Genomic DNA, 23,895 nt, shown 5'->3' on the forward strand with positions numbered 1-23,895 from the left:
GAAGAGACAATTACTCGCTTGCTGCACCTCTTGTTATGTCCTAGGTAGGTTCTTTGTCATATATCTTTCAGGTAGGTATCGTTTCAGAGTAGGTATGGCCACAACGATAAACTCGGTGTATTAGGTCTAACAAATCTCCTCCCTCTAAAAGAAGACGATCCTAGAGGTGACGGATTCCGAAATCGTGAGAAAAAAGTCTCGTAGCGCATTCTTTGCCGGCTTTCTCATGACGCGCCCGCGCGCGCTTCTCATCGCTTACTGATACAAAAAATAATGAGATTTCGGAGGCATAACGGCGAGACTCGAGCGTGAGAAGATGCTGAACTTGGGGCTGAAATCGCCACTACGTGCACCAGGCACGTATCAAAGTACAGGAGCGACTCCTATCACGTGTCCTTTGGAAGGTTCTTCAACCTTCTAGCCGCGAAGGTCGCGTGCAGGATGATTCGTTATTGGTGACGACGACTCTACGTGGGAAAGTAACGTGAAAAATGTAGAAGTCTTTTCACGTGAGAGTCTCTTCTCTATTCTTGAGAAAATCTACTTTTTCAAGTTAATTACTTCCTCCTCTTTCATTTCATCGAGCACAAATAATATCTAATTATCTCAGGATATACATTGTTTGATTATAATAGTAATTGTTAAAGCATAAATAAAAGGAATTCTGTATATATTGTATTCAAAAAAACAACAGAAGTTAATTAAAGCCAAACTGTTTATAAAGCATTAAGATTTAATAAAATATATATTATAGTATATATTGTAATTTTTTAAATAGAATATTATATTTAAATAAATTTTCATTTTTAGTTTTTTCTGATTGAAATAGATCTATATGTACTTATGTGTACAATGTTGTCGAAAATTACCAATAAAATGCCTTATAAAACAAGAAAAATTATTTTTTTAAATATTCAAAAATATCTTAAAAATAAAATAATAGAATGTATTCTGTACTTTTAATTTATTCTTTCATCAATTTTATGTACCATGGACACGATCTGATCTGTGAATAACAGATCATTTGTGAATAACAGAAATAATTGCGAGAGTTAAATGTTGAAGAAGAAATTTACCGATCCTTGATTTATAAACATCAAAGTAAAAAGTCTAATTTTATAGATTATCAAGACTTTTCAAATGATATTATATAGGTTGCCAGTTTCTCATCTTGAATCCTATTTCGACTTCCAGACTGTAAATTACGGACTTAAAATCCGAGAACGTGTTTGTACTCTCGATGCACGTTGCAACCATTGAAAAGACAGTGTCGCACGTGTGCTTCCAGTTCGAATTTTCTCACGAATTCCAGACACGGCTTCATTCCCACAGGCTGATCGCGGCAACGTGAGACAGAATGTCCCTGAGGCCAGCCAAGCGATCTGGTTCGGTAGTAGGCTTGCAGACGAGCGAAAGAGTTTCGCACTGGTTCAGTTTGCACATGCCGCTCTTATTTATCGGCTTGCGAATCGAACCCGTGTGGATTTTAAGGCAAAACTCAATTGCCCCATTCTCACGTGCAACAGATCCACGTGCCTACCCATTGGATACAAAGAAGATAAGAGTAGGTAATCCCACTACTTTCCACGAACGGAAATCGTCATTTGGTACGATACAATCAACTTCGCTGAGCCGTACAATTAGAAGTTCCGAGAGGAATGGATCATGATAAGGGTCAAGCTTTACGAGCGGGCATTCAATTCGAGGTCGACGATCCTCGACACGGGGGGTTAAACGGCTTAAAATGACCAGCACTCGACGGAGAGAACGAGAAAGAAAGACGACACCGTGGGAGGAGGATAAAGCGTCTTGGGACAAGAGGCTGGCTTCTTAAGCCAATTAAATTGTTCCCACGGGATCGCACCGTGGGAGAGTCTCTCCAGGAACGCAAGAAAACGAGCCTCAGGATTGCCAGGACTTCATCCGTTCTCAAGAAGTTTCTCTCTCACCGCTCATCCGAATATTTATTTATTCAAACAAAAAGGAATTAATTTTCATATTTTATTATTAATTATAATCATTGACACGTTTTCTCTAAATTATTATTAGTGATAAATCAATGTAACTCATCTTTTAATATCACAATATCGTTGATGAGTACAAAATTTAGATACGTATTTTCTCTATTCGTAAAATATTTCAAAAAATATTTATAAAAACAGAGCTGGAATTTATATGTGCTCGTGTTTCATATATGTTACTTTAAATTTATGTGTAACTTAAATTAAAATTATCAGTCCCTTTCTTTTCATAGATGTGAGATTAGTTGAAGAATTTATGCTACTTTCGTACTAAGTTTAATATGCCAATCAAGAATAATAAATTTTATATATTAAAAAATATACATATTAAAAAAAAATTATGCACTTTTTTAGACTTTTAATCCTAAATACTATACCATAATTCTGTACTATTTATATGTATCTAACTAATTTGAAAGAAATAGAAAACTCGCATTGTGCAATTTTTAAATCAAAATAGACACTCGTTGCATTGCAATCAGTATCCCATTTTCGGTGACATTTAAAAAGAATATATTGGATCGCGTGTGACTCAATCGACCGAGGAAATCATTTACTATTCTCGCCACGACCCTCTTCGCTCTTCCCTCTCTTTCTCTCATGTCTTTTTTATACGGCCATACCGAGACACGTGGAGGAAGGGAAGGAGTCCGCGTGAGAACTTGGAGAGGGCTCGTGGGAAAACCACGAAGGAACGTGGCGCTTCTGATACCAGGGTATCATGAGAGTCCAACAAGTGTATCACAGGTGTACCCTTGATGTCTTATGCATCACTCATCCCCCAACGAATCCCCCTATGTAATCAAGCAGGTGAAATTGAATGGACGGACGTGCAATCTAAAATTTGCATAATTTAGGAATCAAACGTAATCGCGAATTGATCAAACTGATTGCATGTAAACATATACATAAGATATTTAATTACATATATTAATTTTCACATTTATTTATACACGTATTTACGCCTATTGACTTTTACAACGTGTATTTATTGTACTTTATTATACATTATAATTTTCTGAAGAGAAAGAGAGAAAGAAATTTGATTTCACAATTCTATATAAATCCAAATAATGAGATTTAACATTAATAATATTTAGTAGACTATATTGTAGAAAAGATTATTAAAGAAGCATTTGTAGACTTAAGAAAAAAATTATAAGCCCGAAGCGGTTGATCCGCTTTTGGAATAGGGCAACATGAATCAATGCTTCTCCGGCCTTTTCGAGGGTTTAGGTCTGTAGGAGCCCTAAGAATACGAGAAGAAAATATTATGTTTGTCTGAAAGAGTCTATGCATTGGAATGGTCTCGGTCAACAAGTGTCAGGTCAGCAGAAGATATTTAGAAGTAAATTTCTAAGTACCAGTAACAATTTAAATTGAACTTATTATAGATATAGTTCGTCCGTAATGTTGAATAATATTAGCATTAATAATATTAATATTAGCTTATTACTGAAACTGATAAGCTGTGTATTAATCCTATGTAAAATATATTTATACGAATATTTAAGACTATGATGCACGTTAGTATTATATTCAATTCTTCCTGATATTTTAATCATAATAAAGAATCATATAGAGTAGGACGAAAGATTCTCCAATATTTTTCAACGGATATCTCGTGTATTTCAGTGAGCAGGGCAGTAGAAATGACAGAAAGTTAAAAAATCTTCTGTAAGATGGACGAGAATCCTTAATGATAATACAATCCAATTTGTGGTCTGCTAATAAATCGTTTAAAAGAAAGATCGCATAACGACTATCACCCATTATGCCGCCGTAATTCATTGAGAGGCGTGAAAAGCGTTGTAAATATAAATTAGTACAAGATTTTCTATTAGGCTAGCAGAAATGTCGAAGTGGTTCTTGACGAAATTCAACCTTGACCAGGCCCTATACGTTCGAAAAAGATCGGATTGCTATGCTAGAAGAGGCACTTTCCAAGTTGGACTTACATTCATCCCTCGTGTTTCATTTATCTGCTTAGCATGCAAGTAATGATCACATCGAGGCTTATTTTTTGCATATATTTTTTTTCTCACCTTTATTTTTTCACATATTTAATTTTTTTACATTCATTTCTTCATGTATTTTTATATTTGCATTTTTTACGATGTGTACATTTTTATTTCGTATGAAATTATATGCAAAATTCGGAATATTTACTGCTATTATATATTTGCAAGAAAAAAAAACGATTATATATATGTATAATCTTATCTGTAATCTGCTAGCTAAAAATTAATCGTTTCCGACAAAACAATTAATTTTTAGACTAGACTTTAATCAGCAGGAAATAAAATTCCTGTAATTATAATAATATAATAATGTTTTATAAATAAATCAAATAAATCAATAAAAAATCAATAATATTTTAATCCTTATTCTCAAAATGTGTTTTACAAATAAATCAATATAATCAATAATATTTTAATCATTATTGTCGATGTATTATCGAAATATCTTGTCGGTCTTGCGTAACGCTATATTATATTAAAAAAGTGCTAACGGAAATTTTATAGCCTCCTTCTACCAGGTGTGCATGTCATCGAGAAAGCAGCGGTACTACAATACTTAAATTCCGACCACGCACGCGGCCATGGGTGTCATGAGATACGAAATGTTGTTTTCGTATCGATATTACATCTTGTTCGGTTGCATCTGATTAAAATGTATTGATAATGACATCGTTAATGATATATTAAGGACTGAACCGAGGCGTGAAGAACGTTGTAAACACGAATTAATCGAACACCAAATATCAGGATATCAGGAAACGCTAAGAATGTCACGCTAAGAAAGAGACACGACTTACACACACACATATATTAAAGAAAATGAAATTTTTGTCAATGTTTTTTTCTCAGGATTCTGATCACTGCTATTGAACGTTCTTTCTCGTTTGTAAACGCGACGCAAGAAGTCTCTCAAGGCTGTTCCAGTGATAGATTATATGTATAGAGATTAGAATTTAAAGTACACAAATAAAATATTACAGCAGAAGTTTATGGAAGTTAGAATGATGAAAACATTCTACTTTCTTTACTTTAAGTAATACTTTTAAATATGTATATTATAATCTCTCTAATGCCCAATTCCTTCACTTCCAGATAAGTTGCGGATAATTTTATCCAGGAAATATCTCCATTGAATTCTGGCAGATATCTCTTGGATAAAGTTATCTAGAAGTGAAGAAATTGGACATAAATAATGTCTATAATACTTACATACTGTAGAAGGAAATTATTGAATCTTCGTGATAAAGAGAGAATTTTATCTAAATCTTTTATTAGATTAAATATCTTAAATAAGTCGTGACTCTTTTCAAGAATGATAGTCGCATACATTCCGATTAAGATAAAATCAATTAAGATAAATTCTGTATGACAGAATTATCACAGTAACTCACATATTATGACTGTTTAATTGTGATTCACATTGTTGTTATTTCTCCAATTTCCGTGATGATGATTTTTGTGACGATTTGAAGTTGTGATTTATATATATAAATTTAAACTCTATATATATATAATATATATATATAATTTAAATTTTTTACTAACAAAAATTTATTAAATATCAATTTAATATCTCGTTATAAATGTCTAGTAATGTGCATTAAATAAACATACAATATAATAGATTATATTTTATATTTATCAAAAATTTAAACATTTTTTTGTGATCGTTTAGCAATTTCTATGAATCTTGAAAATGTCAGTCTGCAATTTAATGCGAGGGATTCAGTTGAGAATCAATATAATTACGTAACTTTACATTTCATCAGAGAATGTGTCGAGGAATATGACACTAATTCAATTATGTTTCTCTCAAGTCAATTATGGTAACAATTGAAAGTCATCGCGATATAGAACGAGGTATATAAAGGAAGGACTTGTTAAAGAGATTTCAACAAGAAGCTATTGATTAATGGATGCTTCTTTAAGGAAGATCAGTCGAGCGTGTCATTCTTATTGGGAAAACAGAATACTATGGAAGTACTTGGAAAGGATCTTCAGGTGCAACTATACGCGAACAACATCACATAAATAAAACCTCGATAAAACTTATCATGTAAATTAACTTTATTAAAATTCATTATGGAAAGCTTTGCATGACTTAATGCTACATCTTTTTATAAATCGATCTTTTCCGCATTTACAAAATGCAATTGCGGTTTCTTTTTTAAAATAAAACTATGAATTTTTTATATAAAATATTTTTCTAATTATCTATATAGTACATAATTATGTACAAATAAATATAAAAATATTGAATATAGAGAAATTAAAAAATTATACAAAATAGAATAAAATTTTGTCGCAAATCAGAAAATTTTTATAACATCATTTTCTTTCAAAAATTTGTAATATGTAACTTTTGAAAATTAAATTATTAGTTAATTATTTAAATTATTAATCTAAGTTTTTTATAAAATAAAATACTTAATTAAAATATTTTATGTAATTTTTAATCTTTAAAGGATCGTGAGATGTGTTATAATGTCTCGAAATTAGTGACATATATTTTACATCTGATTATAAGTTAAATATATACATTTGTTTTTTTAGAACAAGTTTATATAAAATCTTAAATTCTAAAGAATTAATGAGATTAAGCATGGTTTTCTAAAGGATTAATGAGACATGTATATACACAATAATACAAATTTATTTAAAAAATTTTAAATTCTAAAGAATTAATGAGACTGAAAATGGTTTTCTAAAGGATTAATGAGACATGTATATACACAATAATACAAGTTTATTTAAAAAATTTTAAATTCTAAAGAATTAATGAGAATGGTTTTCTAAAGGACTAATGAGACATGTATGTGTAATATATACTGCACACATATATAAATAATTTATATATAAATATATTATAATTATTTATTTAGAAATTTAGAAGGTTATATTTTAATGAGAATTTAATATAATAGTAAACGTATTTGATCACTATCGATATAAGAAAAAATAGAATCAACAGTGGCTGCTACACAGTTTTGAGAAATTTGTTTTAAAAATAAGTTTAACTTTTTAGAAGACATTATACAAAAAATGTACTAAATAATAATATCGTTTGAATAATACTAGCTGGATATTTACTAAGTGTAAATATATATATTTATATTTGGTACAAGAATCATTAATTTGAATTAACAATTATTTCTTTTTTTAATCATATCTTTTTTTATTAAACAGTTATTTACTATAAGTAAATATTAAGCCAGTATTGAAAAAAATATGTGTGAATTGAGGTTTAATAAATTTTTTTTTGATGTAGCAATCTTCTCTTTTCCTATAATAATCTAAAATATTTGTGAGAGAGAACGCGTATAAGAATTGAGATTCTTATAACTTTTTATTTATCAGTGTTATCAAATTTTCAGCAGTCACAAAATTCTTCGAAAGCTTTGCAAGCTTCGTGTTCTATTATCTCAAATATGCAAATGTTTTGATTCATCGTCATTATTCTTATAAGTTTGATACTAAAAGTAAGAGAAAAATAAATCCAGAGGAAGAGGAAAAATCAATTAAAGCAAATTTAAGTAATTTAATGAGCATGTAGGCCATGTTAATTTATGGCCATTTCAATAATCTCAAATGAAAACATATCATTATATTATCAAGCAGTCATATATAATTAGTTGAAAAATTTAACAACTAGTAACCTACGTTCTTGGTCTAACGCGCTGATTAATTACGGAAGTGCAATTAATAGGATTACTTAATAACCGTCTTACGGGTATTCGGTCCTAAAGAAGCTTCTTAGCACCGAATGATTCCCTAGTAACCCTGAGAAGATTCGATCTCTCTTCGAAGTTGCTTTCTCACGCCTGTTGCGACTCGTCCTTCGATTCCCACGAGCCTAACGGATGCTTTGCCTTTCCGTGAAAAAAAAAAAGAAAAAGAGGAAGATCCACAGTATCTTCCGAGAACTTTGATACCTTGGATCTTTCAACAATAGTGAATGGGGGTGGACATCGTGGAAGTCACACGGTAACTTAAGAAGGATTTTATCAATAAATTTTTGCAATTGTTTTGCTTTAGAAACTTACATGATAATAAGAATATAATATTAAGAAAAATTCTTTATTACTCAATAATTTATTTTAACCCTTAAAATAATGTAACATGTAGTCTAAATCACATTATCAGATGAGCATATTTTTTTCAATTCTAACAATTAATGATCGAAATGAGAAATATTGTAATCTATATAAATGTATCGCCTTTGTAGTTTATACTGTGTAAATATATTTGAATATCATTTTAAATAAATTCAGATGCACAGGAAGACAGAGGATTTGAATTTTATCCATTTAGTACTCTATTGCAGAAAATAACTTTAGTATAATAACAATGCCTTTTTATATATTGATCAACAGGGATTATTTTTGCGACATAAAAGTATGAAAGAATATCTTATATGAAAATGATTTTAAAATACATCAAGAATGGTAGAGATAACCTTTTCTGTCTTCAAGAAAGTATCTTATCGCTTTATGTATGTTTCATGATGTGAATTATTTTGGCGCGACATTGAATTTAGCCTCCCTCGCCGTGTTAGGAATTATCGACACGAAATTCTACGGGTTCAAAGGTCCTCGTCTATATACCGCGCGCGGAGGGAAGATCGCGAAGGAGGATTCAAGGTTCGAACCCTCTCACGACCCCTTGACTATATCAGAGGACGCCTTCGTCGAGGACGCCGAGATCCTGCCTCGAGCGTGAGAACGATTCTCGCCCACGGTCAAATTCCGTCGATCGAGTATTAGGACATCAGGGTAATGCAAGAAGAAACTTTAAGACGTGTCTGACAGAGTGATTAAGAAAAACGGGAGCTCGTATTTGTATAAATAAAATAAGAACGAAAAATATCGAAAATAAATTTAATATTTCAAGCTAGTTTCAATGATCGACCAATATTTACATGATTAAAGAAAAGTATCTTAACGTAGCTTTTATCAATTTTCGGGGATAACTGTTGAAAATGTAAGACAAATTTTTTATTTATAATTTTGTTACAAATTAATGTTTAAATATTCCAAAATAAATACTAAAAGCTTTATAGGTATTATTCTAATAAAATAAAATATTTCTTGCTGCCATCGACAAATTATAACATCTTTTCCATAACAATAACGAGTATAAGACAAAATGAATTAAAATTAACTCAGTTTAATTAATTTTAATGTGAAAATTAATTAAAATTATCAATAACATTCTTGCCGCGTGCTATCAAAGATAAATTTTTATTTAAATTTATATATTAAAATTAGACAATTTTTAATAATTCGTATCAGTTCTTTTTGTAATAAAATCAATGAAAAGATAAATAATATTTTTTCATTACATTTTCAGAGCTATAATTGGACATAGTAAATTCGTAAGTAGACATACTCAAAATAAATCTTCCATTTACAGCTTTGAACTAACTTACACTTAGCATCAATGGTACATATGGATGAGTTAAAACGACTTGAAATAATGGGCAGAAGAGGCTATTATTCCTACATTAGAATGCATAGGCGTTCCCATAGGGACGTGGATTACATTACCCCCAGGGTACACCATGAATAGAGTTCCTTAATTAGAGACCAGGGTAGCATAGAATTCGAAGAAGTGTTCTCGAGTCCTAGGAGTGGTTATCGAATAATTTCATACTTGAAAAGCAATCGCAAATAACGTAATTATCAATACGTTTAATAATAAATTTAAAAACGGACTTCAGAAACAGAAATATTGAATTGAATATACGAGACTATTGGTACATTAAAATTTTTCTACTTTTACTTTTTTATCAAAAAAATTATAATGAAATATGTGTCATTGTGGTATAAACATTTTTTGAAAGAAGGATAATGCATTACGTGAATTTTATGGAAATCGTCGAATTTATGAACAGTAAAGACGATAGATTACTTTTCAGTAAGAATGTACTGCATAAAAGGTTCGGGGCTCATAGAAACGAAAGGGTTGATCCTTCTAGTCGAGTTGATCTACTTAGATATCAGGAAGATAGGACGATCGAGGAGGATGCATGGGATCCTCGTAGGATGTTGAGGGTTTTATTTCCAACCCTCGTTTATTTTCGTGTGATCGATAATTCTTTATTTGTTTCTTCTATTAATACGTCATAGTTAACAATTTGAATTTTTTAAAATAAAGAATCAAACTAATAACACGGATGCTTGTGCTATGTTGAAAATATGCGTCTACATGTAAAATTACATTTGAATACCTATGTAGGTATAAATATGGCAGAATATTTATGTTGTGGCAAAAGTAAATATTAATCGTAGAATTCTAAAATATTCAAGTACCACGTGTCGTTCAAACTATTTTATGATAGGGCTAGCATGGAGGGTAAGAAGTGGCACAGGGGTTGAACACGTGGCCACCAGAGCGAGGAATGTAATGAGAAAAAAGGCCTACCACGTGACCTTTTCCATCAGAGATGCATGCGATGTAAGAAGGTTCCGCCCGAGCTTTCCTTTAAAGGGGTTGGTTTCAATTAGTCTCGAAAGGGTGCTTCAATTGAAGTAGTTAACCCTATTATTGTCAACCGCGTTTTTAATGACCAATGTATATTCCATTCTTAGCGTCGATTATTCTATTTGAAAACAGTTGATTATTCTGTACTCTTTCTTTTCGTTCTCTTGAATCGAGAATAATATAGTTCAATTAATTTCGACGTTATGTTCCGAGATATCTTTTCTCTTAATAATAATAATTTGTTAAAAGTGAAGAAATAAATAACTTCACTTCTAGCACAAATCTCGTTTTCAGAAATAAAAAAGGAATATTGTTTGAAGTGTGAAAACTTAACGACTCCGTCGTATAGTATCGCTGACACTAAGCACATTATTCATTTCTCGAGTGTTTTGTAATATTTATGCTTCAGGCGCTTTTGATTTTTCATTAATCTTATAAAATTATTCTTTATTATTATTCTTATTGTATCTTAAGAAACAAGTCTGCCGTCTGGTGGCTATAATCATGTTTTGTTAGAGATACTTAAAATATTATTATTTTTTATCTCTCTATATCTTCGTCTATATATGACGATCGAGAAGACAGTACGCACGTGAGAGAGAATACGTGGCTTGAGGATAAGCAATCTTCCACACATGAAGCAGAGCAGTAGAAAGCGCGAAGAGGATTCTCTTCTCGCTTTCATTGCAAGCCGCATGATATGCGAGTCACATGGGGTGGAGAGTGGGTAGAGGGTGGCGGCATCGTACGTGCTCCAGAAAAGATCGAATTTCCTAAGCTTGCGCGAACTTCTAATGATAAAGATGGCAGAATGAATGTCATCAGACTAGAATCTAATGCATACGTATAAAAAACTTCGTGACAAAATATATTTTTTACGCATTTAATGCATTTTATAAATGCGTTATTTAATATTATTATTAAATCATTGTTTATTAAATTGATATCAAATTATACGAGAATATCTAAAACCGTGCATGAAATAATCTCTCTATAATTATTAATCTATCGTTTTCTTTCACTCTATTAATTATTATTACTCTATTAATAATTGTATCTGTTTATACATAAGTGAACGCGAAACTGTCACTTCATATATATATAAATAACATAAGTATACATTACAATAAATTAAAAAATATTAAAACAAGGACATTATTAAAATATGTATTTTCTTACTCGAGGCAGCACTCCGTTCTTGCATCATAATTATGTAAAATATTATTTATTTTAGCAGAAATAAATATTTCTAGTAATTAAATAAAGTATTGGTATTTCATGTCGGCCGTCCGAATTAATTATAATTAAATAACATCGCCGTATGTCGAGAGTAATTAGTTGGCAACAATTATTAGTTGGAATTGACTAGTATCGTTTAAGACATTCCGCAAAAGCGGTTCAATCGAATCTATTTGCGTCATTAACTTTTATTAGCAGGACAGGATCACCACAGATTCTAAAGGGTTTCAAATAATTTAGGAAGCTATCAGGGCAGCAATGTTGGTTAGGAGTTCCGCATCACACACATGCGACATCACTAAACAGGTAATTGGAGTGCGGCGACAGACTCAAAGGGTTAATGTAACAAAGGCTTATATTCCATGAGATCAAAGTTTCCGTGATGCCTCTAACCCACAAAATTCCACACATCTGACACATAATTTTCTTAGCAATTCTTGATAACTTGACATTTAAAACTATAATGTGCACTTTGTCGAAGGAATTATAACTGATTAATTCTTTAATCTAAACCCATTAAAAAAAATATTTGTAATTATAAGAAACTTGTACGCACCTAAGAATTAAGGAAAATCTTATATTTTTATCTTCCTAATTCAATATCCTAATCTGTTCTTTATCTACATTACGTAAATTTCTTTAATTTCTTTAAGCAAAACAAATAAACAAATAGATGAACCAATTCGACGATGTTCAGATAACATGATTTGAATAATTGAAATATAAAAATATAAAATAATATAGAAACTTAAATTTTATCTGGCATATATTTTCGTAGATGTTTTAGTCATGTGAAAACTATTCATTCAAACGGTCTCGGCGTTAGTCGATTGCACTACTTATTGAGTTAAAAGCAGAAGATTTGATGAGTATTCGTTAAATATTAAACATATGTGCATATTTGCGAATTCTGCAATGTGCAAACGATGCTCGCGGGAAAAGCTCGTACACTTATGAAAATGCATCGTGCATTAGTCGACGATAAATTTGCCTGGGTCAGGAAAATGAGTGCAACGCAGTCTATTACGCATAATGCTGCCTCGTAATTAATATCTGTGCAGAAATACACAAACAGATATATGAACTATCTGATTATATGGTGAAGTAAATCTAGTTATCTGACGTAGCTGAATGAAAAAAATATGGTGCTCAATGAGCTGCGTAAAATCTTAATTTGATATACAGATATAACAAAATATCTTTTTAAATATAATTGCTTTATACGATAAATAAGAAATTTTATCAAACAAATCGTATAATCACTGAATAATTATTGATATTAAAACCTTAAAAGAAAATGCTTAGTAGAAAAAATTCCGAATATTATAACAAACAGAATATTGTATTAATCTGCAGTTTATGCGGTTGTTAAATTATATTAAGTAAACCAACAGTTTATTTATATGTGTGTAAACAATTCGAGTAATATAACTAAGTGAGGCACTTAATTATATTAACGCGCGCACACTACAGTATAAACGAATGCAATTCCTAGTAAACATGATACATGAGCGACATTACAAAATTAATTGCATACAGAAAGTAGAAATCCCGCTTTGCCGTTTGCTAATTAAATACGTGGCGTTTACCGTAGAAATTCTTTTCTGTTTGTACATACTATCTCTTTAAATTAATTAATTAATTTGCTCGTCGGCGTTTATTTCAATTTTTGACAGAGAAACATGCAATTAATATTCCAACGTTTCATGCGCAGGTTGAAAACAAAATATGTCCATAGATTCTTGCTGCAATGTATGTGTGTATGTATAAATACATTTCAAAGAAATATACTCGTTATATACGTAACACTGCCTTGTATTGATATAATCATCTTTTATTCAATATAATTACGTAAAATTTCAATCAAAATAATGTAGATTAATTAATCTTAATGTAGATAGTTTATTATAAAGATTCTTGATCTCGGAGATCTATTTATTCATTGACCAATTCATCTAATTTCTCTCGAAGGATAATGGGATCGCACAGATATTAACAGGATTAATATGAGCTCTTGTTAGATAAGCGAAAGCATTTTTTAAAGGTCAAGTTATCAGGACAACATGTTATGGATGGAAAATTCAAAGCCTGTAAGAGAGTAAATAAACTTAGTTTGTGTTCGATAAAACTTCGATTACTTGGTCGAGCATCAGGATTTCATCTTGTCAACGGAATGAAAAGTATATCATTATATGTGCGTCAGAATACATTCTTAACAATTTTAAAAATATCAGACTTGTAATTAATAATTATAAAATTGTAAGATAATTATACAAAGATGATAATGGTAACGGGATCTTTATAAACGCGAATAAAAAGAATGTGAAAACTAATTATTTGAACCAAGCAAATCAGACGTTAGAATAGGAGATAGATTTTCTAAAATGTGTGATTTGATTTAACAATTTAATATGTATGAAAAAAATTATCATGTAATTGATAGGTGTCTTCTATACAAGTATAATAAAGTAAATCGTTAAAAGAAAAAAATATTAGAAAAAATATTATGTTGAGAGAGAAGAATATTATAAAATATCTGATCTCGATTTGATATTTATTTTCCGTGACTTTCATGTTGAAAGTATTTTTTAAAATTTTCTTCTCATGATTTTGCTGTTGTATGCTTATATTCAGTCAATCGATCCATTAATTATAGAAGGCTCGTATTTATTATATTTACAATAAAATTACTAAAATAGATGAATGTCCCACAAGAATAATCTCTCAATCAATATCTCTCAATCAATATCTTAATTTATGAAATAAGATATATTTGCAGATACAAACATAAATATAAGCAAATATAATTTATTTCAATAAATTATCTATTTTTAAGCGATGTTAAACAAAAAATAGCGGATTTAAATATCTCAAACAAACTTGTACATTTACTCGTATCAATGAAAAATATTGCGAGCACCAAGGAGAGTTAAGTGCAGATCTTCATAAATTTTAGAACCAACAATGCATCCGAGTGCAATTGTGGAGGGAGGAACGTTTCCGGATAATCTCCTGATAATTCTAGTTAATCGATAAATCATTCCCAACACGAGCAAGATGCCTTTTCGTGGGAGCGGCAGGCGGCCTTCGTATTCGTGAAAAGGACGAGACAATGGCCGGGTCTCGTGAACGGTTGATCAAGGCTGTTTCCCATGGAACGGGTCAATGTCCTGATACCACGATGCTCTTAAAAGAGCACATGGGAGTCCTTCGTCTTCAGTTTCCCGGCAGTTCTCGTGCTGTTTGGATCGTCTCGTATTTAAAGCACGTATTTGCGCGATATTTATTTAAACTTAAACACGATTTCTGCACTCTAAACGTTATGCTTCATGTGATTTATTATAATTTCTGTTATCATGATTAACAAATGTATGACAATCGCGGAGATGATCGTCGCGCTTTTTTCACTTTGCTTTTTAATTTATGAATCGAGAAAGTTTGTGGAGTTTTCTCTTTGACATATGTGTATGATACTAACTTATTAACATTTCAAACTATATTTGATATCTGATAATACTTTATATTATAATTTTTTATTATACACCTGACATAAGCTTGACAAAACGATCGATCAACGATAGCTTATCTCGAGTTGCAATATTGTCCCTACAATATACATTATGCAAAAATTACTTACCCGATGGATGATTAGATTGCAAATTGTAGTCATCGACTTGTAATGTGCTGTTCGGCCCAGTTCTGGTAAATCTAACCACGTGATATTGGTTGTCGTTAACTTTCACGCCAACTTCGCCTATTGGATGATCGTTGGTGCCCATATTATAAACCGCAAAAACGTTACCTTCCACCTATGAAACAAATAAATTATTAATTTCTTGTTTCATTGAAATTTAATTTTTTGTTCGTGCCAATTACATTTAATCATTGGAAAAGAAATTTACAAAATTATATAAATTAATCAATTTAAAAGGATATTTGATATATAATATGCTAATTCGTATTATATAAGTCTAATAATTTCGAAAAATCGATTTAACTAATACTATTATTTATATATGTAGATTAAATCAGAGATTCCCAAAGGATAGGTCGTGATTCGAGGAATCATAAAAAATTTTACAATGTTAAATTACACTTCATCACTTTGCGTAGCTGTACAAATTTGCCTATGTGCATGTCTTTTCACAATTTACTATGTAAGATTAAATTTTCAATAGATAATAGAAATTAAAACGATTTAAAATTTCAAAATAAACTTTAATTCCCAAACTTTAATTATCAAATTTCTTGCGTCTAAAAATAACTCATATCGATGTCAACATTCTTATCAGAACAGAAATAGGAAGGAACAAGGGCATTCTTATTACATCCGTCATAATAGGTATTATAATTTGTCTCGTCTGAGAAATGGATTTATAATATTACATCCGATAAAAAATATAAAAAAGTTGGAATATACATAAAATAAAATACATAAATAAAATGATATAAATTAATTAACATATTCATTTTCTGTTTTTTTCATTTGTCAGATAGTTGCAACTATTTGTTGTTTTAAAAAGTGGATCGCAATCTATATAAGTTTGGGAAGCCCTGTACTAAATTATATAATCTATATATTATACGATATATATGTATAGTGCTTAATAATGCTGTGTAACTTCAAATTTATTATATACTAACAATTTCGATTTCGAGATAATCGTTACTCGACGCAGATTCTATTCTAAGCAATACAGCGTCATTAACGCTGGTAACGAAACCCAAGGCCACAGTATCTCTTTTCATTTCCGGTCGACGATCAGGCGGAAAGGTATACGTGATAATTCCTCTTCCTGCTCCGAATTCGTAAGCGATAGCTTCTGCGAAGTGAAACATATTGATGTTAAAGTGATGTTTCATCTATTATATATTAAGTGCTGAGATTATTCTTGCTTCGTTATTTATTAAATTATCATCCTACCATATAATAATTGAATCTTCGTTCTAAAATATATTTTTAGAAATGTCCTATTTATCAAGTTTCATCAATAACTGCGATTAATTATGGAAAATATTTCCTCTCGAAAGAAATCAATTCTAGCCAAACTATGAACTAATTTTACATCCCTTTAATAATTATTATATTGTAGAATAATCCAATAATTCAAACTTTAGTTTTGTTAATTTTATAGATAATGTGTTATTATAATAATGTAGTACATGCATAGGGTGATATTAATAGATAGCATTTAATAAAATATTAATTATTAATTAATTAGCGATTTTGTATGTAAAAAGAACAGCGTGGACGAATAATCTCTTTTTCCCCTCTCTTTTTCCCTTTCTCGAAACAAATGCAAATACCAGCATATCTATGTTTCTCTTGTCTATATTCCTTTACCATCGTTACAAGTCGGCCCGGTAAAACTCGTCATGTCGCAGTCACATGTGTAGCTATTCCACTGTTGCACGCATGTTCCATGATTGGCACAGAGATCATGAGTGCACTTCTTGCCCGGATGTATGTTGGTGTAAATGTCGCATCCGGATGTGACGAGAGAACTCGGCACGACGGCATCGGTAATGAGGTCGGTACTTTCCCCGCTGAGATCCAACGACGCCAGACACCCCTCGAATCCGTGACGGCTGAGAATCTGTTTTGGTAATTGGCCATATTGCGCCTTCTCCACTCCACCTGAAATAAATGAGACGTCAAATCTCTCTTACGTAACTTGTTTGACTTTTTAAAAAACAATCCTCTCTCACTTTTTTTTTCCTTTATTAATTCAGTTGCTCTGTTCAAATTTATTAAATGATCTCATATAGTTTCGATTTTTATGCGACTAAAAAAACCTTAAAAAATATAAAAAAATTTATGAGAAAAAGATCTTGTATTAACAGACGAAGTGAACAAATATTAGAGGAACAAATTTTTTAAGTAAAATATTAATAAGAAAATTAATTACTTTTGGGTCAAATAAACCCAAATAGATCAGTAGGGTTAAATATATTAGTATAAATATTGTGATTGACGTTTACTTTGACATTTTTAAAAATAGTATCATCCTTTAATTATTAAAAATCACAATAAAGCGGATATTTAAAATGTTTACACATTCGTTTGCATCGCGAGTCGCAACATAAAGCTTGTCGCAAGATGAAATTGCCAAAATGCAGACGGGATGTCGCGCTTGACATAAAATATCGAAACCGAAATTCGATAGTTAAATCAAAATCATCTCTCTCGCAAACTCTCGCAGCCTTGCGATATCCGCAGGCCTCTCGGCAATCGCGGATATCGCGAGTGTTCGACGAACCGAGACGACCACACGTCCGGTCGATCCCGCCGCCATAAATCCTGCGGGATCGCCGCCAGTCGAAAATTATTTCGACGGTCACACATTATACTCCGTATGACCGCGTGGATAGTAACTTCGAAACGCAATCGCCTGACCAATCAGCTTGTATGCAGTGTGAAAGTATCTCATCCAAAATATATGTATTAAAGAGGGATTTTACGGATAAAACAAAATGCCACAACATTCTTTTCCTCTCTATATTGTAATATGTAAAAATACAATAAATTTTAAACAATAAATCTAAATAATAAACTTTTAACTAAATAATATAATAAGATAAAGAACCAATGAGGAAGAAGTAATGGACGTTTGAATAAAAACATGTTGACATGCAGTGAGACAAATTTCAATTGAAAAAAGTCTTCATTATCGTGATTATATTTAGAATTAAATTTTTAACTGACTATCGCATTATGTAAAAGCTATTAGAGATACCTCGATACAATATAAACTTGATAATTAAATTCAATCAGAGTGAAATTTTGGCCGTAATTTTTGCGTTGAACTGATCTCATGACATGTGATTGCGATTTGGCAATCACTATTGAAGAATAATTGATGACTGATTTGCCAATTTATGCCAACCCGACGGTGATCGATAGATTTATTAATGAATTAAGCAACGAGAACGGTATGATATGGATCTAATTAATGGTAATTCATAGCGCGCTACACTGATACCGTAACTGAATTTCGGATCATTAGTCCAGACATATACAGATTTATCCTATCTATGCTATGAATTAGAAATGCAAAAATATCTGCATTATAAATGTTTCCTTATCAGTCGATATTATTCATATAAAATCATAATTTGTTTTGAAAAAATCAAACCATATTATCTACCGTCAAGAAATCGTAAGCTTTTTCGTAGTCAGACATTGTTTCTCGCAAATACATCACGTAACAGAAAAAGATATCTAAATCAATGATACGCAACCTGTGGCCCACTTGTGAATTTTTTGAGCTGATTCATCTAAATAATAAAATAGTTCCATAGATAATTATTACGAAGGTAAAATCAACTTCCTCACATAAATTACTTACGTTATTTATTGTTTGAAAAGTTATGTACTTACACAACGCGATAATAATCATCGCGTGACATCCCTCTCTTTCTCTGTAGCCTTCAAATTAACTATGGAATTGTATCAGGAAAGCAAAAAGTTCAAATGATAAATAATTCCTACATCGTGTCATATGAAAATCTAAACGATCGGAATGATACGTTAATGTTACACAGAAATTGCATTATAATCAAATTACTTCAAATTACGTTTCTCTAAATAATTAATAAAATAATCGATTAGTTTTTTTTATCGATGCTCAAAAATTTACAATAAAATAGCAATTATACAGTCAAAGCAAGTATTAAAGACGACAAGTAATTTATTTACTCAGTAATTTATGAATTTGCGTCGATAATCGGCATCTTAAAATAAATAGAGATAAGTTACCGATACGATTGATTGGCAAAACATGTCGTAGTGACGGAGAGAGGAAGTGATATGAAGAAAATTATAAAAAGAAATAAAATTTTTAGCATTTCCTTATAAGAATTTAATACTGGAAAGTAATGATTAATTACTTATTTTCAATATTAAAAACACTGTTGTTTAGTTTAGTTTTTAATATAAAATAAATAATTCGAAATAAATAATTTTTAGTATTAAATTGAATTTTCGTAAGGATTTACGTAAGTATATTCCTCAAACCAAAAGGGTTTCAATCATCATTTACATCTCTATAACATATGTATGTCAAGGCAAAGATTATCAAAAGCATGCCCATTGTAAATAATTGCCTAGAATAAAGTTACCTTATCAAATATGACATATCAAATACGACAATATACGACTGCTTGAAATGGTATGTATTCATAACATTTTGGAGTTCATATATTTTGCAGTTATATTATAAAAAAAATAAAAACAATGTCAAAACAATATGATTTTACAAATATTTGTTATTTTCCACTTCTTTCTTCAGGTAATTTCGATTATAATTTATTAGTATATTAATATATCTTTTAATATAGTATATTTTTTTTTCCCTATTAAGATGATTAATTCTAAGTAAAATTGAAGTTGTCCGAGCTTCTCGAAAATAAAATCTTATGTAAGAGCTCCATCCTGTATTTTTCACTTTTATCATATTAACTTTTTTACGTACTCTTTGTATAATTATTGCCTTTTTTAATTAAAAAACGAGCCTGTATAAAAAAGATTTAAAAAATGTAAAAGCAAATTAAAAAAAATTATTATATTAATCATTGGATTAATTCGATCCAAGCATACTTTTTATGTTTTTACGAATAAGACTGGCGCGGTCGCGCTCTTATCAGCCAGCTGTATCGTTATCATGTCTGATATATTTGGCAAGCCATGATTAAATCGTATTAATCATAATAACCGGTAAATCGCTCACTCACGAATTTCTTACATTGCGGCTGCGTTGCGGTCGAATGACGGATGTGCGGCTCGCTGAGTTAGTTAGAATCACGGGGTCGATCATTTGCGTGCTTCAAGCAGTCGTCTACTCATCATCATCGAAAGTGCATGAATTCATAAAGCGCTTGAATTCGTTAATTGACCTTCGGTGTAATCAATAATCAAGCTAAAAAAGCTAGACGTCATTGCGAGAATCGATGGAAATTATTTTGACGCGCGATAAGAAGATAATAGCGGTGTTATCATTCTCTTGAATCAGTATAATTCGTCGAATCTCGAACTCGCTAATCACGTTACCATAGTAGCTTCAATACGTCATGAGATATATTAAATCGACGCGGAAATTCAATAACTTTTATTTCATAAATTATTGACCGTTATGTCTCTTCGCGAGCTCGCCATTCGCATTCTGCTAATCTCGATTGTTCGCTTCTCAACGACGTCGATCATCCAGCCGCAAAGATTGTACATTGTACGATTTTCGCCGGAATCAGCGAGGAGTCCGGAACATATTCCGGACAAATGGAGGACAGTACATCCGAAGTTCAAAGCCCCGCAAATCGAGATTCGATTGATGAAGGGTTACGTCTCGCCGGACGAAAACTGGATGTTTGCCAATGAATACAAGTATTCAGGAAAAGATTATCAGTACGTATGTAAATGTGACAAAAAATATATTTAAAGACATGTTCGTTCGGGTCGGAACAAATTAGCTTTTAGATTAACGTCTTATTTTAATACAAACGATGAAATAATCATGATGATCTCTCAGAGTTTATTATAGGTTTATTATACACGGAAAGAACAGTTTTGTTACACGGAAAGTACAATTTTGCTGAAGTTTAACTAGATTTAAAAATAATTTTGTTGGACTATCAAAATAGATAATATAATTTTGTAGACCGATTAAGCTTGATGACAACGCTGCAAAAAATTTTAATAATCTAGCAATCAGCTTGAGCGTCCTACATAGTCATTTTGATGATTCGAACAAAATTATTTTCAGAACTGTTATTAACAGTTTATATAATTTCAGTCCGAATCAAATTTCAAACCTTCTTGCCTCTTTCCAAATTTACAAATAAATGTCTTTTCGAGATCAATCAATTCATCCAATAACTGACATAGGATGGATAAAGAAAAAAATTTTTTTATTAAAGCTTCAATTTATATTTAATTTTTACTCCGCATTCAAATTATAAAAAAAGAGAAGCCTTGAACATGGTAACAGATGGAAGCAAAAATAATGTAGAAAGTTAAAAGAATTCAAAATAATTAAATAAGATGTGTGTGCATTATATTTGTATTTATAATCAAAGTAAAGTGAAAAAAATATTAGTTTAAAAATTGCATATCACATCTATATCAAGCTAAATTTTTAGATACTTGAGGGAAACTGTTCTTTTCATATAGATTTTCCGAAAAAGTGCATCGTGTCTGATATACAAAATAAGTTGCAACCTGAACGAGACGAAGGCATTTTTAGATTGTTTGATATATCCAGATCTATATTTTTGATGATTATTGAATCAATATCTTCTAGTGTCTGATACATATAAGAAAAATTAAAATAAATGGTTAAAAAATAAATAAATTATAGAATATGAAATAATAAGAATATAATTTCAAATGTATTACTCAATAATGCATAAGAACGACGTATTCGATCCGAAAATGCAATAAAGCCAAAACTGAAAGACATTAACGACGGCGAATGCACATCCAAACGTTATTAATACTACAATAACATCGTTAATGCGAATAATCTTACACAATCGTAAATCGATTAGTGGCGCAACAAAGACGACATCGGCGACAAATGAGGAGAAAATCCCGCGAATTGAAAACGGCGATATGGAAGCAGGAGAAAAGGAGCAAGAGAATAGTGTTCAGGATAATATCGTGATGCCTGATAGATTTATCCCACAGATTGGATCAAGGAATATTATTACAGTACCTACATACTGTCCCGAAGGACAAAGAAAAGATAGTAGAGGACGTTGTAGAATTGTCATGTGAGTTACCTCTTTCTTTTTAGGATAATCCTTAATTACAAAAAATCTAATAACCTTCTCGATAAAAAATATATAATTGAAATACGTAATATTCGAACGAATCATTCTAGAAATTCTGCAATTTAAATTTTAACGATGAATGAATCAGAATTTTATAACCATAGAAAAAATTAAAGCATGTTTTCTTGTCTTGACACTAAATATTTTGAAAAAATATTGTTTTATTAAATTATATAAATATTCTGTTATTCATTGTTTTCTAAAAGTTCAGTTTGCGACATATGTTTCTAATGTTAAAACTGTTAGAATTTTGTATTTTGTTTAAGAAAAAGTTAACTATAAATTGATTAATTGTAATATTAATATTATGTTGAAAATTTTAGATTACTTTATATGGCAATTATTAAATTACTATTAATTTGTGAGATATAATCATCAAATTCCTAATACACATCATTCAGTACATATTTATACAGGAGTTTAATAATCGATTTTTACTTTTTGTTATAGAACGTAAAAATCATAGAAAGACAGAAAGATGGAAGACAAATAAGGAAACAATTAAATAATTAAAGCTCTCCAGATATTTATTGTGAAATATTGAGGACATACTTTAAATTAAGATGATGTGCAATTTACTTTAAATTAATAAAATGCTATATTAAATTTGTGTATCTTTTTAGCGCGTTTTAATATATCCAAATATGATTTTATCTAATCGATATAGCAATCTTATATTTGACATATTTTTATATTTGATATATTAGTTATAAAAATAAGTTTCATATAAATTGTCAAATTAAAAACAAATTTTATATAATACGTGATAAACAACAGAATATGATTTTATCAAATTAATACGACAATCTTATATTTGGTATAATAATTATAAAAGTTATGCATAAATCAAAAACAGACAAACGTAATAACATTACGTAATAGCATGTATCTAACTTTTAATCTATGATATAAATTCTACATATTCAGCAAGACGGTCAATATTTTTGAAACTTATAAATTATTGTATTATATTTTTGTATTAATATTTTGTATTAATATTTTTCAAAACGCGAGAACTGAATCATAAAGATATTTTTACATGTGTAGAAATATTTTTGCTCAATAAAACAAAAAAGAAATAACTTAAGCATGTTTAGATTAAAGAATTTAAGAATCATGTATTTGTCAGTATAGTCTCATCAAACAGATTTTGTGACAAACGTGGTAAGCTGAATGAGGAGAATGTAATTATAATATAATTCATTAAACTAATTAAGAAACCAATACATAAATGACATATTTAACTTATACAATAAACGGATTGCAGATGTAAATCACGACTGACTAATTAAATTAAATTAATA

General features: G+C 30.4%; 2 protein-coding genes across 6 annotated transcripts in view; one reads left to right on the plus strand and one right to left on the minus strand.

Annotated features, from left to right (window-relative positions):
- Nrx-1 (neurexin 1) overlaps positions 1-23,895 on the minus strand; it is a 235,051-nt gene that overhangs the window by 19,547 nt on the left and 191,609 nt on the right. For all 5 annotated transcript variants that reach the window (XM_087408980.1, XM_087408981.1, XM_087408979.1 and 2 more), the window contains 3 exons: positions 17,109-17,402; positions 16,409-16,587; positions 15,402-15,573 (listed from right to left, as the gene is read on the minus strand). In XM_087408980.1, coding sequence (XP_087265106.1) covers positions 15,402-15,573; positions 16,409-16,587; positions 17,109-17,402 — 645 coding nt within the window. The remainder of the gene's footprint in view (positions 1-15,401; positions 15,574-16,408; positions 16,588-17,108; positions 17,403-23,895) is intronic.
- Positions 17,409-23,673, plus strand: LOC105150794 (uncharacterized). Its single transcript, XM_011064120.2, has 3 exons — positions 17,409-21,164; positions 22,307-22,531; positions 23,042-23,673. Exons 1-3 carry the CDS (start codon positions 20,896-20,898, stop codon positions 23,046-23,048), a joined length of 501 nt encoding a protein of 166 aa, XP_011062422.1. The 5' UTR covers positions 17,409-20,895; the 3' UTR covers positions 23,049-23,673.

Source organism: Acromyrmex echinatior, chromosome 8 (assembly GCF_024713525.1).
Source record: "Acromyrmex echinatior isolate Ae372 chromosome 8, ASM2471352v2, whole genome shotgun sequence".
Lineage (NCBI taxonomy): Eukaryota > Metazoa > Arthropoda > Insecta > Hymenoptera > Formicidae > Acromyrmex > Acromyrmex echinatior.

What these genes read in the sequence shown, in the direction of transcription:
- LOC105150794 (XM_011064120.2), top strand. Translation starts at nt 20,896, where the DNA reads ATGTCTCTTCGCGAGCTCGCCATTCGCATTCTGCTAATCTCGATTGTT. An exon ending in TATTCAGGAAAAGATTATCA is followed by an intron (nt 21,165 to 22,306) that starts GTACGTATGTAA and finishes TAAATCGATTAG; the next exon opens with TGGCGCAACAAAGACGACAT.